The following is an 18,245-nucleotide window of genomic DNA, read 5'->3' as shown; positions in this document are numbered from 1 at the left end:
GTTGTGGGTTCGATTCCCACGGGGGACCAGTACAAAAAAGTATGAAAATGTATGCACTCCCTACTGTAAATCTCTCTGGATAAGAGCGTCTGCTAAATGACTCAAACATAAACATTTCAAATAATATATAATATTGTTGTTGCTGAAAGCACTTTGAGATTGTAATGAAAAGCCCTCTAAAAGTTGAACAATTAATAATAATAATGAATAAATAATAATAATGAATAAATAATAATAATAACCATGGTCAATCACCTGAGGACATTCATCTTTTTAAATCTGAATAACCGAGTCAGTTCTGTGTGGGTCTTCTTGGCCACAAGAATGTTTAGTTCAGGTTTTTCTTTAGGCCTGTTGTACTGGGTGGATCAGGCCTGCTCAGTTCTGTTCCTTAGAACTAGATTGTTGTTCTAGTGTTGTTTGAAGATATGGGGGTTATACCTGATAGGTTTGTCTGGGTTATAGCTAGCGCTGGTCAGTTCTGGTTTGGTCCGGTTGGTTGGTTGGGATGTGTAAAGTAGTTAGTCGTTCCAAGCCTTTCTGATCCTCAGGGGAATCCAGGCCAAGACACTACTACCGTACACAAGCTCTCTCCGTTACGCGGTCTACTTAATCAGTGGGTGTTAACCTGCTTCTTAGTGCTGCTGACACACTTACCCAGACACAAATGTGCTTCGTGGGGGAGGCAAACATTTGATTTAGACACTCATGCAAATTACACACATGTAGGCTATAAAGATGCACTTACAAACATGCAATTACACAAACTCCAAAACACTTGCCCAATGGCATGCACACACACACTTTGCAGACACCTTAAAGCTTAAATCTTCTCTCTCATGCCTCTTTCACCTTCAGAGGAGATTATCCCTGTCCACGTCAGAGCCCAGAGTCCAGGGACATGACTGGGGCCTCACAACTCTCAGACAGGAAACGCTACACGCTTATCTGATAGCGGAAATATTTGAACATGATCTACATTCACATCTCCAAAGGATTGATTTACAATAGTAGTCTCGCACCGGTATGCTTCTTGTATGTTTTCGCTGAAATTATAAACCACCTATTTTGTTATTGCCTGGTTAAGTTTATTATTATTTATGTTTTAATGGCATCAAGAGGAAGCTGTCACATTTTTTAACCACTAAAATCATGGTTGATTATCCTGCCCTTTCTCCACCTACTGAATGGTCCCTAGCATGAATCCCTCTCTGATCACAATGCTGAGACATATTACACTCTCTTTATAGCCCCATAAAACAGAAGCAGGTGAGTTATGGTTGGAATAAACACTCTTATCATGGTGCTTCCAATAACCGTGTGTATACTGCCCTCTGCTGGTAGAAAATATACAACACACAGCAGTACACAATTCACCTCCATACACAAGCATTTAGAAGCAACTCTAAATCATTAATAAATAAACGCTTAGAAACAAAGATGAACATATTGTACCACACCCAACCCCAATCCACCATCTGCTTAGCAAATAACCATGTAAATTAACATTTGTGAGGCCCAGAAATCAATGAAAAGGCCAGCTAAAATATGTGACAAGCTCAAAGGGATATAACTCTGTTGGATATCAGCGGAGGCCTGTGTTTATGGTAGGAGGTGGCCACCCAGAGGTTGACATTTACACCTTCTATAAATACCCACTGTCTGTTTTCATCATCCCCTGGCCTATGTGTTTATGATATAGAGCCCTGTGGCCAAGTGTTGTTGTGTTCTTGTCTCATTGACTTACAATTGTCTTTGTTCTTTCCACTCTGCGTCGCTCCTCGCTGTCTACAGAAGAGCCAGAGCTGGTACAACGTAAGTTTCATCCTCTTCTTACTCTTTTTGTCACAGTTTTTTACAATCGCTAGGACCCAGTTCTCAATACTTAGGTCATTTTTTCAAAACTCTTCACACGGTTCTCCTAACCAACTTTCAGCTTGGCACAGCAGTTCATTTCACATCCAATGCTACCAAAACACTTCATACATGTCTCAAATCAACTAATTATTTCATAACACTAGCAAAGTTTGTCACCCAATAAGCACACTTTGTCACTCATAAAACAATGACCTAAAAAACACTAACAACAGGTAGCATTACACAATGTTTTCTTTTGTAAAATGTCTTTACACAACAAGAATGACACCTCTCTACTGTTTAGAATCCACTGCAGTATATGTTACAGGAATGAATCAGACATGATGCAATATGCTTCAATATGTTTTATGTCATTTTTTGGCATTGAGAGATTCCAAAATACAAGAATGTGTATATACACCATCTACCGATGCAGATACAGTACCAATGCTAGTCAACCCTCTTCTGCATTTGGCCACAGGTTCTCATCCGCGTCACATCTTATGTCATCTTGAGTAATAAACCTAGGAAATAATATTTCTGCATGCCTGGTCCATCCCTGGCAATCTTCTGCAGATATATTCAGGCATCCAGCATTCATTGCGTCCAGGAGGGACATTTGATCATGTGGATGGTGGTCATAAACCTTCCACCTCCATGACGAAAACAATTCCTCTATGGGGTTGAGGAAAGGAGAGTGGGGTGGGAGGAAAAGTGACACCATCCTATGATGGGCTGCAAACCACTCTGTGACTGCATGGGAGTGGTGAAATGCCACATTGTCCCATACAATTGCAAACGTTGTCTGATTTCGCCTCACTGCAACCCTTTCCTCACCTGGTACAACCCTTCCATAGAGGTCTTCCAGGAATGTAATGAGACGCTCGGTGTTGTATGTCCCAATTAGCGGTTTGTGTAACAGCAATCCATCAGAGGATATTGCTGCACACATTGTGATGTTGGCACCCCTCTGGCCTGGGACATCCACTGTGGCTCTTTTCCCAATCACATTCCTTTCTCGACGCCGTGTTTTGGCCAAGTTGAAACCAGCCTCATCCACAATGATGAATATGTGGGGTGTTTGCCTGGCTTCAATCTCCATGACTCTCTCAAATTATATCCACAAGGCAACATAAGAGTTAGGCTATTACGGTAGTTTACATTATACCTAAAAACATGCCATTGTGTGCCTCTGCCCTTTTTGGTTTTGTTCAAAACCAGTTCTGTATTTTGTAGTCATCTTACCTGGACATATTGGTTCCTGAGTTGCTTGACTTGTCCAGAGTTCCTCTCAAAGGGGACAACTTCTTCATCCTGACTTGATGTTGTTTCAGGACTCTAGAAATAGTTATGCTTACATTGTGAATATTTCTAAATGTAATGTTGTCTGCCAACAATCTCTGTGAGTTTTATGCCATTGTTTCTGATGACCATATCAACGATTCCAGTTTCCTGCACAGCAGTGAAAATCTAACTCTCCCGCCTGTAGGAGGTAACCGTTGGCTCCTAAGCAGAAATACAAAAACAATTACACACAAGTGGGTTTGGAGACTTTGCTCAATTGACTTCTGTAAAGTGCAGTTCAGTCAGATGCAGAATGCACATCTTACCTGTTGTTTTGCCATCTATATCTCAGAATAGATTCCACTGTTGAACATTGCAGATTTGGCTGCAGTCTCAGACCAGCCTCACTCATTGATAGACCATGATTTATTACATGATCAATTATAGTAGCCCTAATCTCATCTGAGACTACAGCTCTGGATCTTCCTGGGTGGGTGGGCTTTCGATTTGGGGGGGGGGGGGGGGGGGGGGGGGGGGTTACGAGGTTAAGGGTTCTAGACCCTGATTAGAATCACACGAGGGTATATTCCTAAGGTCACTTTCATATGGAGCTCAGGCTTACCCAGGACGCTAACCGGTGGGATTTACAGTTCTAGGCGTCTATAGTGTTACAGTGTGATGGCATGCTGAATTAATAAGAAAAATGACTGAGGATTAAGAAAAATGTAATGTTTTGCACCATTTTGTTGCATCTCCCATACCTTACTACAGATGTGGTTCATAGATGAATGTTTGACAGACAGAAGCATCTTGTAGCGAAAGTATAGTGACAGCCTGAACCAGTGATCTCAGTCCAACACCAAGACCATTACACCAAGAGGTCCTGACATAACACAAGGTTGCCGGCCAGTGTACTAAGAGACAAGGTTGCTACATTTTAATGGGGCTTTAATTAATTCCTTTCGTTATGATTCTTCTTAAACAGCCAAGTAAATCTACTTGATGGCTCAGTTGGCCATCTGTGAGAAGTGGTTTGATACCCAGACGTGGTGTTACTATAAAGCCATGGTTTCTCCTATGGTGTCTCTGTGGGACTCCATTTTATTTTCCTTTGTTTCTGTTGTTTTATTCCTTTCTTTTGTTGTTATTTGTGTCTATAAATGTACCTTCTCTCCCCAGCATGAAAGACAACACATCCTGAGAGTAAGCATGACTTGTACTCTTGTGCAATTTTTCAAATATCTTTCTGCTTAGTCCTTCTTCTTAGATCGCTTGACTGGTCTCTCTTTCCACTAGTCTGCTCCTCATCCCTCATTCATCAGTATGTTGTTTCCACCTGAGAGCGAAGCCACAATATGCAGCACTTTGGGGTTAGATGACCGAATGCCATGGCCACATTGTGGTTGTGTTTTTAAAAAATAGCGTTTTCAAAATGTCTGCTGTGTAAAGAGGGACTATAGGCTACTCAGAGCTGTGATGGTGGTGACGCAATGGGTGTTTTCATTAGTCGGAGGCCGTTGCGAAATGTTTGGTCTGCTGTGAAAATTTCAGCAACGGAAACTGTTTACTCCAAACGGGGGAACATTTTTTTGCCATGAAAACGAGAGTTTCTATTGGACAAATCCCTCCCTGTTTCACTCTGTTTGGTTCCTAGAGTAAATGTTAAACCATTTCCATTTTTACAACAGGCCAAACATTTTGCAACGGTCTGCGACTAATGAATACACCCCAGGTCGTAACAAGTCTGCTTAGTGTATCACACTAAACCCACGGACCATGGTCAGTGTCTGGAGCAGCCCGGAATGCCTTGAATGACAGGGGAATGGAGCATGGGACTGGTTAGCATGTTCCAGTCCTCCCAACTCTTCAAATGTGCTCGTTTTGTCATTATGGCCACATTGGGTATAGTTTGGCATTGTTGCTTAGTGAAACTTGAAATGGAGATTCTCCAGAATGTTAAGAAGAATTATGGTCAACATCTAATGCTTTCTGATACTCTCCTCTAGCTACTTAACTTCATTTCTCTCCTGTTCTACCATTACTAAACAAATACATCATAATACCAATCTGCTCCCAGAAACATTAACTAACACTAACTATGTAATTATGCCTAATCTCTGTTCTGGACCATTGGTATGTGTCTGATGCAGTGCTTTACCTGAGGGTATGGTAGGCTATGTGGTAGGCCATGTCACGGTCACTGTGTTTCTCTACATGGCAATGATGTTCTCCCATGGCACTGAACCTACTGTGATTACATCACAACCGTCCTGATATGAGGTCTGAGCCCAGTAGAGAGACACAACAGGCCCCACCCTGCCATATCAACCTTCCTAATGACTCTGTTGCAATGCTTTCATGGCAACTGTACAGGACCTACGCAGGCAGTTGAGGTATTAACAAGGAAATCAATGTCTGCCAGGCACCAAGTATAGTGGCTCATAGTATCGACAGTTAAGTGGCAGGTTTAAGAGACTGCTTTTCTCCAAGAGTTTTGTGAGGTGAAATATCTGCCTCCTCATACTCTCAGGTCTATAATGAAAACATTCTAGAGTTCATCCCCCTGTACGAAAGAGAAAGAGAGAGAGAGAGGAAAGAGCAGGAGAAGGTGAGCAAGAGGCTGCCATGTTTACTCTGAGGTAGATTCTCACAACAAGGATACCACTGTAGAGCCTATCTCCTAACACATGAAAGGCTCACCGCTCTTCATAAAACTTTACATGAAACCACACTGGTTATTTTTACAATGTTTACAATGTAGGGAGCCGGGGTGTTTGTTTGAAATGTCAAGAAAAGCAAGCAGTGTGTATGATACAGGACAGGGTGAATCGTCAGAGATCCTGGCTTGGCTGTGTTTCTAAACCAGACCCCTCTCTGCTGAGCTGTTCCCACATCTGGTTCCTCCACCCTCCCACCATCAACACACCATTGGCAGGGAAAGTGTCAAGGAATAGTGTGTTTCAGATAGTCCTCACACACATGCAATCAAATACACATAGGCATACACCTTCCTGGCCAGAGAAGGTGGCCAGAGTGGTTTGTAGCAACCTACTGTCAGTGGGGTGAGAGACTGGCCTCATTGTTTATGGGAATGGATATTTAACAGCCCCCTTAAAAGAATGGGGCCCCACCCTGGTTGACTGTACCTGTCTCCGACATCTCTCACTGTTTACCCAGCAGGTTAATGGTTAACTAAAACCTCAGGGACTGTCTATATCCCCATCATCACCTAGCAGCTACACTGTCTTAGGACTTGTCACATTGTCACCTGGAGAAGAACGGAGATAGTCGAATCAATAGCTTCTGCATTTGCTTTAGTCTTCATTTTCATTTTTGGGAAAAGCTCTTGGAAAAACGTTGAATTCAGATACTAGTCGGTTATCTGACATCCTGAATGCAGTTTTTGATGACAGTGGGCCCAGGTCGCAAACGTCTGAAGAAACGTTATTCACGGGATGCAGAGGCATTTTCAACAGGCTGTTCACGTCTGACAGGGATCTGTGATGATCTGAACTGTTTTCAACAGGGTGAAGGCTGTTCATGTCTGAGAGGGATCTGTGAATGATCTGAACTGTTTTCAACAGGGTGAAGGCTGTTCACGTCTGAGGGATCTGTGAATGATCTGAACTGTTTTCAACAGGGTGAAGGCTGTTCACGTCTGAGAGGGATCTGTGAATGATCTGAACTGTTTTCAACAGGGTGAAGGCTGTTCACGTCTGAGAGGGATCTGTGAATGATCTGAACTGTTTTCAACAGGGTGAAGGCTGTTCACGTCTGAGAGGGATCTGTGAATGATCTGAACTGTTTTCAACAGGGTGAAGGCTGTTCACGTCTGAGAGGGATCTGTGAATGATCTGAACTGTTTTCAACAGGGTGAAGGCTGTTCACGTCTGAGAGGGATCTGTGAATGATCTGAACTGTTTTCAACAGTGTGAAGGCTGTTCACGTCTGAGAGGGATCTGTGAATGATCTGAACTGTTTTCAACAGGGTGAAGGCTGTTCACGCCTGAGAGGGATCTGTGAATGATCTGAACTGTTTTCAACAGGGTGAAGGCTGTTCACGTCTGAGAGGGATCTGTGAATGATCTGAACTGTTTTCAACAGTGTGCTGAGGATTATTTTGATTCCCGTTCATTTTCCTGGAGCTTATTTCTTCTCACTGATTTGGCTAGATGTTGAGTGGGGTTGTGGAAATTGCGTAAGCAGGAAAGGTGTGGAATTTGTTTCTGAATTCCGGTGCACAGATGTAACCAATCACAAGTGAGCCTAATGGCATGCCAATTGAAGCCACAGTGTTTGTTTTGTTGCTGATGTATTTTATCATTGTGTCAACCTCTCACCACTGTGCTGATAGGTTGATTTGCCCAGCTCATAGTCAGATGAGAACCAATCTCTGTGCCTGTTTGTCTAGTCTGGTCGTAGTGACTGACAGGGATCTGGTTTCAGGACTGCATTACTGACCTTAGGGGAGAGTTGTGGGGGACAGAGAGTAGGGAAGTAGGCCACAGGTTTCCAGAGGGGTTTTAGTGATAGTAACACCTCTAAATGTGTTAACCCTCCTGTGTTATTGCTCTCTTATACCTGAATGGTCAAGGACAACGACAGGGGACATACTCCCAGAGCTACACTGCTCCAACTGCATTAGACTGAGCCGCAAGTCTTGGCATGAGACTCCATGGCGCACCACTCAAGATTAATGGACTTGTTTTTCCTCACTGAAGGTTGTGTGCACATCTGTAACTCAATCACCTTGTCAGCCAGCGAGACGGGACTGCACCGCTTTCCAGTTAGGAAACTATCTCTCTTTCTCTCTCTTTCACTCTGTATTTGCTTTCGCTGCTGGTGTGTCTGAGCTGCGTTCACCAAGGCGCTCTGAGGCGTCTGGATCTGGACAGCATTACACCCCCTGACCGCACACGCCTACCTGCCAGAGCTGCTATTATAATAAAAGACTTGTGGCCAGGATTACTAGAGTGCCAACGGCTGAAGGAGAAACAACTGGACTCATGTCCAGCTTTCACACTGAAAGGAAGTAGCACCCATACCAGGTTCAATCACAGCAGTCTCCAAGCCACAGCCACTGGACACACAACAGCTCTGTCTGTTTGTCTGCAGCAAACCTGGACTACTGGATCACCAGCATTGAAATCCACCGTTCTGAGCACCCCACGGGGTTTAGGTGTCCGTCTGTGTGTCTGAGGGTAGCGTATGGAGGCTCACAGGGGACTGCCGTCGGACTGGGAGGCAGTGCTGGAGCTGGATGAAGCCCTGGCTGGGTGGCTCCCACAGGATCCGGCCCAGGAAGAGTTTGGGTGGGAGTGGGACTGGGCCGCCTCGGACCCCCCAGACCAGGACTTGGAGTCAGAGGAGGTCCCTGCAGTAAGTTACTGACCCCCAGAGAGCTGATGCCAGGAGGGGGAGCGGCGGGGAGGGAAGAGGGGGAGAAGGTTTGGATGGGCGGTTTTTGTACTGTACCTGTGCCAAGAGCATAACTCTGTGGTTCCCTGACCCAATTCTATTTTGCCAGGCAAATTAAAGGAAGTCAGTAGCTATTTGCATTCCCATAGTATGCATTCACCCTTTCCCTAGACAACGTAAGAAGGCTGCAGTTTAAGGGGCATAGACAGGCATTTGTACTTTCTGTGAACATATCTAGACAGTAAAAAGGTCTGGCGCGTAATACATAATTACAGTCTTCAAAGTTCTCGAATTTATCAAGTTTTCTTGACAGGCACCACTGGTTTTCATTCATAGCTTAACAGAAACCGATTATTTCTATCCATTCTGGGCTGTTGTTATATGAGTATTGAACCTATGTGATGATGTTAATGTGAACAGTCTGTTGTTTTCCTTCAAGATTGAAGCAGGGAGAGGTTTTTCACCCTGAAGGGATGTCTTTGGTTACTGTATTGGCAGGCATTGTTTCCTGAAGCTGTTCCTACTCAAAGACAGCATCTGACTTAGATACATAGAGCACTCACCCCTGCACTCACACTCAGAAGGCGTCTGGCTGTGGGTCACAGCAATACTTCCCTCTTTTAACAAGCCTGTCCTCTGAATCCAGGCCCAAGATAAGATTTACCCAAATGCCTGAGAATGTAACAAGAGAGAATGAATTCCTTTGTGTGAGAATTTAACATTTCTTCTCATGACCTAAACCAACAACCAACCAGACTAGGTTTTATAAGATAAACTATAGCTATAAGGGTTTGCTAACGTAGCAGGTTTGATGTGTGTCTTTGTCTCCCTCTGTCCTACATATAAACTGTTGCTGCACAAAAGCACCATTGTGTGTGTTCATACAGTACATTGATGTTACCGTATATTGTTGTCTTGGGAATGTGACTCACATTAAGGATGCTCATGATAATCAAAAGCATGCTCATTGGATGTCCTGAAGTGGCAAAATGATCGTGCTTGGTATCAAGTCTGGTTTTAAATGCACTTGTGAAAATGGATGTAGTCCAGTGTGTGTATGTGAGCAAGAGAGTGTGTGTTCAGGAATGTATGTGTGAGTCGTCCCTCTCTAAGAGGTTACCATTGTTGTTCTCCGTCTCTCCAGGTGTTGAGCCCCACATATAAACAGCGTAATGAGGACTTCAGGAAGCTCTTCAAGCAGCTACCGGACACAGAGCGACTCATCGTGGGTGAGTTACTAACACAAAGTGCTAGGCCCCTAAGGCCAATTAGGTCATTGATATGGTGGATATAGGACATCAGCTTGGTTTTGGTCAAGTTAGCGTTGGCTGGTTGGAGTCAATTCCATTTAAACTATCAATTCAGGTCATTAATCTTCTGAATTGACTATATTGAAATAGAATTAACCCTGACCTTGATGGGTAGATTATGTATTCTTCCTGGGCTCTGAACTTTGACCTCTGCTGGCAGATTACTCCTGCGCCCTGCAACGAGACATCCTCCTGCAGGGCCGACTCTACCTCTCAGAAAACTGGATCTGTTTTTATAGCAACATCTTCCGCTGGGAAACGCTGGTACGCACTGGGCCTCTACGTGGGGCTTTCTGTTCTTTTGATCTTATCTATATGTCTCTGATGTTGGTGAGTTTACAGTATTGAAATGTAATTGATTGTATTTCTATGGTTTGCAGCACAGTAGATATTTCAGTATTGTTCAACAGATATATTTTTTTGCATGTGTGTGCAGCTGACGGTGAGGCTGAAGGACATCTGCACCATGACAAAGGAGAAGACAGCCCGCCTCATCCCCAACGCCATCCAGGTGTCCACAGACGGTGACAAGGTAAGACAGGACAGGGACTGGATCTTCGGCATTCACTGACTGAAAGGAGGCTCAAACCTTCTCCTCAGCCTCATTTCAAAGCATATTTTTTTTACTGATACAAACTCATTATTTTAATTCTCTCCCCACAGCACTTTCTCACCTCATTTGGAGCGAGGGACAGGACCTACATGATGATGTTCAGGTTATGGCAGAATGCACTGCTGGACAAAGTAAGCCAGCAACCTCAATTAACCTCATCATAAATAGATCTACATGTTCAGTATATTGCTACTTTTCTTTTCCATTGAATCCAAGTCTCTGCCGTTCTGAGTGTCGTCTCTAACCCTGTGCTCTAGCCCCTGTGCCCCAAAGAGCTATGGCACTTTGTCCATCAGTGTTATGGCAACGAGCTTGGCCTGACCAGTGACGACGAGGACTATGTTCCCCCTGACGACGACTTCAACACCATGGGGTGGGTGTGGTTTCCATGGCTACAGATATAAACACTGCCTCTTCAATTACCATCGTTGATTAAGACGCCCTTGATCTGCTGCGGGTTGTTATGAGAGGCTGGCCTCATTACTGAAGTACAGTTGAAGTCAGAACTTTACATACACTTAGGTTGGAGTCGTTAAAACTCATTTTTCAAGAACTCCACTAATTTCTTGTGAACAAACAATAGTTTTGGCAAGTCGGTTAGGACATATACTTTGTGCATGACACAAGTAATTTTTCCAACAATTGTTTACAGACAGATTATTTCACTTATAATTCACTGTATCACAATTCCAGTGGGTCAGAAGTTTTACATACAGTAAGTTGACTGTACTTTTAAACAGCTTGGAAAATTCCAGAAAATGATGTCATGGCTTTAGACGCCTCTGATAGGCTAATTGACATGATTTGAGTCAATTGGAGGTGTACCTGTGGATGTATTTCAAGGCATAACATGTCATGGGAAAGTCAAAAGAAATCAGCCAAGACCTCGGGAAAAAAATTGTAGATCTGGTTCATCCTTGGGAGCAATTTCCAAACGCTTGGATGTACCACGTTCATCTGTACAAACAATAGTATGCAAGTATAAACACCATGGGACCACGCAGCTCAGGAAGGAGACACGTTCTGTCTCCTAGAGATGAACGTACTTTGATGCGAAAAGTGCAAATCAATCCCAGAACAACAGCAAAGGACCTTGTGAAGATGCTGGAGGAAACAGGTACAAAAGTATCTATACACACAGTAAATGGAGTCCTATATCGATATAACCTGAAAGGCCGCTCAGCAACGAAGACGCCACTGCTCCAAAACTGCCATAAAAAAGCGAGACTACAGTTTGCAACTGCACATGGGGACAAAGATCATACTTTTTGGAGAAATGTCCTCTGGTCTGATGAAACAGAAATAGAACCGTTTGGCCATAATGACCATTGTTATGTTTGCAGGAAAAAGGGGGAGGCTTGCAAGCCGAAGAACACCATCCCAACCATGAAGCACGGGGGTGGCAACATCATGTTGTGGGGATGCTTTGCTGCAGGAGGGACTGGTGCACTTCACAAAATAGATGGCATCATGAGGTAGGACAATTATGTGGATATATTGAAGCAACATCTCAAGACATCAGTCAGGTTAAGTTAAAGTAAAAAATGGCTTAAGGACAACAAAGACAAGGTATTGGAGTGGCCATCACAAAGCACTTACCTCAATCCTATAGAAAATTTGTGGGCAGAACTGAAAAAGCATGTGCGAGCAAGGAGGCCTACAAACCTGACTCAGTTACACCAGCTCTGTCAGGAGGAATGGGCCAAAATCCACCCAACTTATTCTGGGAAGCTTGGGGAAGGCTACCCAAAATGTTTGACAGTTAAACAATTTGAAGGCAATGCTACCAAATACTTATTGAGTGTATGTAAACTTCTTACCCACTGGGAATGTGATGAAAGAAATAAAAGCTTAAATAAATCATTCTCTCTACTATTATTCTGACATTTCACATTCTTAAAATAAAGTGGTGATCCTAACTGACCTAAGACAGGGAATTCTTACTAGCATTAAATGTCAGGAATTGTGAAAAACTGAGTTTAAATCTATTTGGCTAAGGTGTATGTAAACTTCCGACTTCAACTGTACACACTCACACACAAACACTAACACACAAACACACACACACACATACCCCTCTCAGCCCTGCTTCACATCCCTCTCAGCCCTCTGTCCATTATCATGTAAAAGCAATACTCCAGAACTCATAACCCTAACCTCCAGCTGGGCCCTGTTCCCCTACGATGGTGGTGTAGGTTCTGTGAGGAGATTCCTAACGAGGAGAATGACATCAGTAATGACAACTTGTCTAAGAGCAGTGCCGAGGCCAAGCACGAGGGCAGCCCTCCATCCATACACAAGAAATGCATCATCACCAACAGCACCATCAGCTCAACCATCAGCAGCGAGCCCCTCTCTGTGAGTCTCAGCGACATAATAGAGGTCAGAGGTTAAATCAATTACTGTTTTGTGATTTGTTTTGATGGAGGGGAAATGCATTTGTTATTCTGCCTATAGCCTGCATATGGGGAATACAGTTAACTCAACAGAATGTTTTCTGTAATTTGATCACCAGAACTGAATTAACATAAAAAAATGAACACATACCATCCTACTCATAACTATGTACTGTAGTATCCTACAGTGTATTTCTAGTGACTGACCCCCTCCTCCTCTGTGTCCTAGTTTGACCTCCCTCCAGACGAATACATCGACTGCCTCCCTAACGGGGAGCTGCTGGCCTTGCCAATGGTGCTGGAGCAGAGGCTAGCGGAGGCCAGCGGCCTGGTGCCCTCAACCTCCCTAGACTTCAACGACAATGAAGACATCCCCACCGAACTCAGCGACTCCTCAGAGACCCACGACGAGGGTACGATTTCAATCTTCCGTCCATTAACAGATTTTCTGCATATATACTGTATATTGCTTGAAACCAGCTTTTCTGTGATGTCACCAAGTTTTGGTATTACTGTCACCATATGATATTATGTCCCCAAAGGCACTTAAATCTAATGTGTGTTTCCCCTTTATGGCTCTCCAGCAGGGGAAGTGCAGGCCTTCCACGATGACCTTAAAGGGAGACAGTACATCGATGAGGTTTACAAGTTCAGTGTGGACAAGATGTACGACATCCTCTTCACAGAATCCCAGTTTATGACCGACTTCATGGAGCAGCGCAGGTTCTCTGGTTAGTCAGACATTCTGTTTGTTGGCGTTAGTGTCAGCATCACATTATTGGCTCCTCCATTGGTGTTGTCTTGTGACAATGTAGTGATAGAATGTGTATACATATAACGCCACACAGATATAGTGTTTCACTCCTGGAAGAAGGACGACGCAGCGGGGAACCAGACGAGAGAGATCATGTACACCATCTCCCTGTCCAACCCGCTGGCCCCTAAGACAGCCACTGTCACAGAGACCCAGACACTGTACAAGGCTAGCCATGAGAGTGAGTGCTACATCATCGATGCTGAGGTCATCACACACGACGTGCCCTACCACGACTACTTCTACACGCTCAACCGTTACATGCTGACACGGGTGGCCAAGAACAAGTGCCGTTTAAGGTGAGGAGGGCCTTATAGCAGCTGTTGGAATAACATGTGGCTCTTGAAACTATTAGAAGTTAATTTAGAAACACTGCCTGTCTTGTCACTAGGGTGTCCACTGAGCTGCGTTACAGAAAACAGCCATGGGGATTAGTGAAGGGCTTCATCGAGAAGAACTTCTGGAGCGGGCTGGACGAGAACTTCCGCCATCTTGGTAAGTTCCTCAACCAGCTGTTAAGTCTGTCACACCAAATGTTCAGCAACATTTAATCTGATGACCGTAAACCATCCTAATGTGTGAAAGTAAAAACTGCTTCTGTGTGCCCTGTCAGAGTTGGAGCTTTCGAAGGTGGAGGATGTGGTGTTGGAGTCGGCCCGGCCCTCTCCCAAGGTCAAGGTGGTGAAGACGTCTGTGAGGCGAAGGAAAAGACCACTGGTCCAATTACGGAGCCAGCACCTGGACGACGCCCTCCTCAGCCCTGTCACCACGCCAACCGACGACGAGGTCATCCACCGCATCAAACATGTGGGCGTGACAGGTCAGATGGCAGGGGGACACTTTTAATACTGTTCATTCTTATACACTTTCGTAAGGTACATACATACATTACATACACTCTTATACATTTCCACAAATGTATATTGTGTTAAATATATCAAGTTGACCCTGTCTGTGTTTGCTCTGCCCCCCTCAGGTTCCACTCAGACCAGGCACATGCCTGAGCACCTCCCTGGAGGCATTGCCCTCTACAGTGTCTCCAAACTGCTGCTCATCATCAGCTTTGTGTGAGTACACTCTATCTCACACACACTCCTACACACACACACACACACACACACACACACACACACACACACACACACACACACATACACACACACACATACATACAGTATACACACTCACTTTCAGATCCATCTTCATAATTTGTGTTTCATTTGTAGTCGTCTCAGTTCAACTCTCTTTGAAATCTTTAGTAGTTAGCAAAGATCTGACTCTGGGTTAAACATGTTTTTGTTTTTGTTTGTGTTCTGAATTTGATTCCTCTCTCCTCTCCTCTCCTTTCATTGCTTGGCATAGGATCTGTCTAAGGTACATCTGTCTAATGATAAACCACTTAGCCCTGACTAGGAAACATACTTCTCCCTCATTGTAACTGGTTCATTAACCTTTTACTGTAATGGGCTAAATCAGAGAGTTTCTTGGTAGTCTTAAACAAATGTACTTTGAAACAAAAATATACACCTCACACACATGGTTATGGGCTTACAAAAACGAAGACACCTGTACCATGTCAGATATAGAGTTGAAGTGTCTTCAATTCTGAGTTTGCATCCCAATATCACACTTTTATACCAAAGGTATGTGGACACCTGCTCGTCGAAAATCTCATTCCAAAATCATGGGAATTACTATGGATTTGGTCCCCCCTTTGCTGCATAACAGCCTCCACTTTTCTGGGAAGTCTTTCACTTCGCGTCTGAGCCGTTGTTGCTCCTAGACATTTCCACCTTACAATAGCAGCACTTACTGTTGACCGAGGCAAATTTAGCAGGGCAGAAATTTGAGCATCTGACTTGTTGGAAAGGTGGCATCCTATGACAGTGCCACGTTGAAAGTCACTGATCTCTTAAGTAAGGCAATTCTATAGCCAATGTTTGCATGGCTTTGTGCTCGATTTTATACACCTGTCAGCACCTGGTGTGGCTGAAATAGCCGAATCCTCTAATTTGAAGGGGTGTCCACATACTTTTGCATATATAGTGTATGTCACAGAAGACTGAAATAACAAAACCGCTTGACATAGAAACACCGGATTTTTGGCATATTTTTTTTTTCAAAGTTTATTAATTATGAAATTATTACAAATATTAATGACATTCCACCCATGAAGCCACTAAGTCACTTGACTGCAGAAAATGCTGCTGAATATACAGACTAAGGCACCTCTGTATCTTTCATTACTCATCTTCTTTCCTTTGTCCCTTACATTCTTCTGATTTCCTCTCCTCCCTCAGCCTGGTTTTGCTGGTGTTGCTCAACATGATGCTGTTCTATAAGGTGTGGATGCTGGAGTATTCTGCACAGCATCTTACCACCTGGCAAGGGCTGCGGATACATGAGAAGTACGCTAACCATCTATAGGTTTTTAGTGTTATGCCTATTGCCTACATAATACTAGAATTTACAGTGAGGGAAAAAAGTATTTGATCCCCTGCTGATTTTCTACGTTTGCCCACTGACAAAGAAATTATCCGTCTATAATTTTAATGGTAGGTTTATTTGAACAGTGAGAGACAGAATAACAACAACAAAAATCCAGACAAACGCATGTCAAATATGTTCTGAATTGATTTGCATTTTAATGAGGGAAATAAGTATTTGACCCCCTCTCAATCAGAAAGATTTCTGGCTCCCAGGTGTCTTTTATACAGGTAATGAGCTCTTAAAGGGAGTGCTCCTAGTGCTCCTCAGATTTTTTTCTTCTTTTTTACCTTTATTTAACTAGGCAAGTCAGTTAAGAACAAATTGGGATTTGAACTTGCTACCTTCCGGTTACTAGTCCAACGCTCTAACCACTAGGCTACCCTGCCACACCCAGCTTGTTACCTGTATAAAAGAAACCTGTCCACAGAAGACCAAAGAGCTCTCCAAGGATGTCAGGGACAAGATTGTAGACCTACACAAGGCTGGAATGGGCTACAAGACCATCGCCAAGCAGCTTGGTGAGAAGGTGACAACAGTTGGTGCGATTATTCGCAAATGGAAGAAACACAAAAGAACTTATCAATCTCCCTTGGCCTGGGGCTCCATGCAAGATCTCACCTCGTGGAGTTGCAATGATCATGAGAACGGTGAGGAATCAGCCAAGAACTACACGGGAGTATCTTGTTAATGATCTCAAGGCAGTTGGGACCATAGTCACCAAGAAAACAATTGGTAACACACTACGCCATGAAGGACTGAAATCCTGCAGCGCCCGCAAGGTCCCCCTGCTCAAGAAAGCACATATGCATGCCCGTCTGAAGTTTGCCAATAAACATCTGAATGATTCAGAGGAACTGGGTAAAAGTGTTGTGGTCAGATGAGACCAAAATGGAGCTCTTTGGCATCAACTCAACTCGCCGTGTTTGGAGGAGGAGGAATGCTGCCTATGACCCCCAAGAACACCATCCCCACCGTCAAACATGGAGGTGGAAACATTATGCTTTGGGGGTGTTTTTCTGCTAAGGGGACAGGACAACTTCACCGCATTAAAGGGACGATGGACGGGGCCATGTACTGTCAAATCTTGGGTGAGAACCTCCTTCCCTCAGCCAGGGCATTGAAAATGGGTCGTGGATGGGTATTCCAGCATGACAATGACCCAAAACACACGGCCAAGGCAACAAAGGAGTGGCTCAAGAAGAAGCACATTAAGGTCCTGGAGTGGAAGGAGCGGAAGGTTCGAGTTGCCAAACGTCAGCCTCGAAACCTTAATGACTTGGAGAAGATCTGCAAAGAGGAGTGGGACAAAATCCCTCCTGAGATGTGTGCAAACTTGGTGGCCAACTACAAGAAACGTCTGACCTCTGTGATTGCCAACAAGGGTTTTGCCACCAAGTACTAAGTCATGTTTTGCAGAGGGGTCAAATACTTATTTCCCTCATTAAAATGTAAATCAATTTATTGCATTTTTGACGTGCGTTTTTCTGGATTTTTTTGTTGTTATTCTGTCTCTCACTGTTCAAATAAACCTACCATTAAAATGATAGACTGATCATTTCTTTGTCAGTGGGCAAAGGTACAAAATCAGCTGGGTATCAAATACTTTTTTCGCTCACTGTATATGACTGTGTACTTAGTCAAACCCAGACTGCATATGGCTGTTTAGTTTCACTTGACAACCACATGGGCTTTGCCTGTTTTCCCAATCACAAAACACTTATGCTGCAGAATTGCCCCATAACAATTAGCTTGGAGTTGCTCTTGGCCGTGGCATCTGGGTGTGTTTGACAGTATGTGTGTGTTTCTGTCTAGTAAACTGCCCCAGACGCAAATGGAGTGGGCCCAGCTCCTGAAGTCCCAACAGCGTTACCATGATGCTGAGCTGCAGAAGTGGAGAGAGATCATCAAATCCTCCGTGGTACTATTAGACCAGGTAGGGAACAGTGGTACTATTAGACCAGGTAGGGAACAGTGGTACTATTAGAGCAGGTAGGGAACAGTGGTACTATTAGACCAGGTAGGGAACAGTGGTACTATTAGACCAGTTAGGGAACAGTGGTACT

General features: G+C 44.0%; 1 protein-coding gene across 2 annotated transcripts in view; it reads left to right on the top strand.

The window, feature by feature from the left end:
- LOC109905791 (protein Aster-B-like) overlaps nt 1-18,245 on the top strand; it is a 122,317-nt gene that overhangs the window by 100,275 nt on the left and 3,797 nt on the right. For both annotated transcript variants that reach the window (XM_031791005.1, XM_031791006.1), the window contains 17 exons: nt 1,795-1,815; nt 4,321-4,344; nt 9,704-9,788; nt 10,030-10,133; nt 10,306-10,401; nt 10,533-10,613; nt 10,740-10,855; nt 12,678-12,864; nt 13,108-13,291; nt 13,463-13,609; nt 13,727-13,991; nt 14,084-14,187; nt 14,306-14,512; nt 14,669-14,759; nt 15,055-15,066; nt 15,993-16,100; nt 17,995-18,115. In XM_031791005.1, the coding sequence (XP_031646865.1) occupies nt 1,795-1,815; nt 4,321-4,344; nt 9,704-9,788; nt 10,030-10,133; nt 10,306-10,401; nt 10,533-10,613; nt 10,740-10,855; nt 12,678-12,864; nt 13,108-13,291; nt 13,463-13,609; nt 13,727-13,991; nt 14,084-14,187; nt 14,306-14,512; nt 14,669-14,759; nt 15,055-15,066; nt 15,993-16,100; nt 17,995-18,115 (1,953 nt within the window). The remainder of the gene's footprint in view (nt 1-1,794; nt 1,816-4,320; nt 4,345-9,703; nt 9,789-10,029; nt 10,134-10,305; nt 10,402-10,532; nt 10,614-10,739; nt 10,856-12,677; nt 12,865-13,107; nt 13,292-13,462; nt 13,610-13,726; nt 13,992-14,083; nt 14,188-14,305; nt 14,513-14,668; nt 14,760-15,054; nt 15,067-15,992; nt 16,101-17,994; nt 18,116-18,245) is intronic.

The sequence above is a fragment of the Oncorhynchus kisutch genome, linkage group LG15 (assembly GCF_002021735.2).
Source record: "Oncorhynchus kisutch isolate 150728-3 linkage group LG15, Okis_V2, whole genome shotgun sequence".
Classification (NCBI taxonomy): Eukaryota; Metazoa; Chordata; class Actinopteri; order Salmoniformes; family Salmonidae; genus Oncorhynchus; species Oncorhynchus kisutch.
This window is presented reverse-complemented; position numbering and strand designations above follow the sequence as displayed.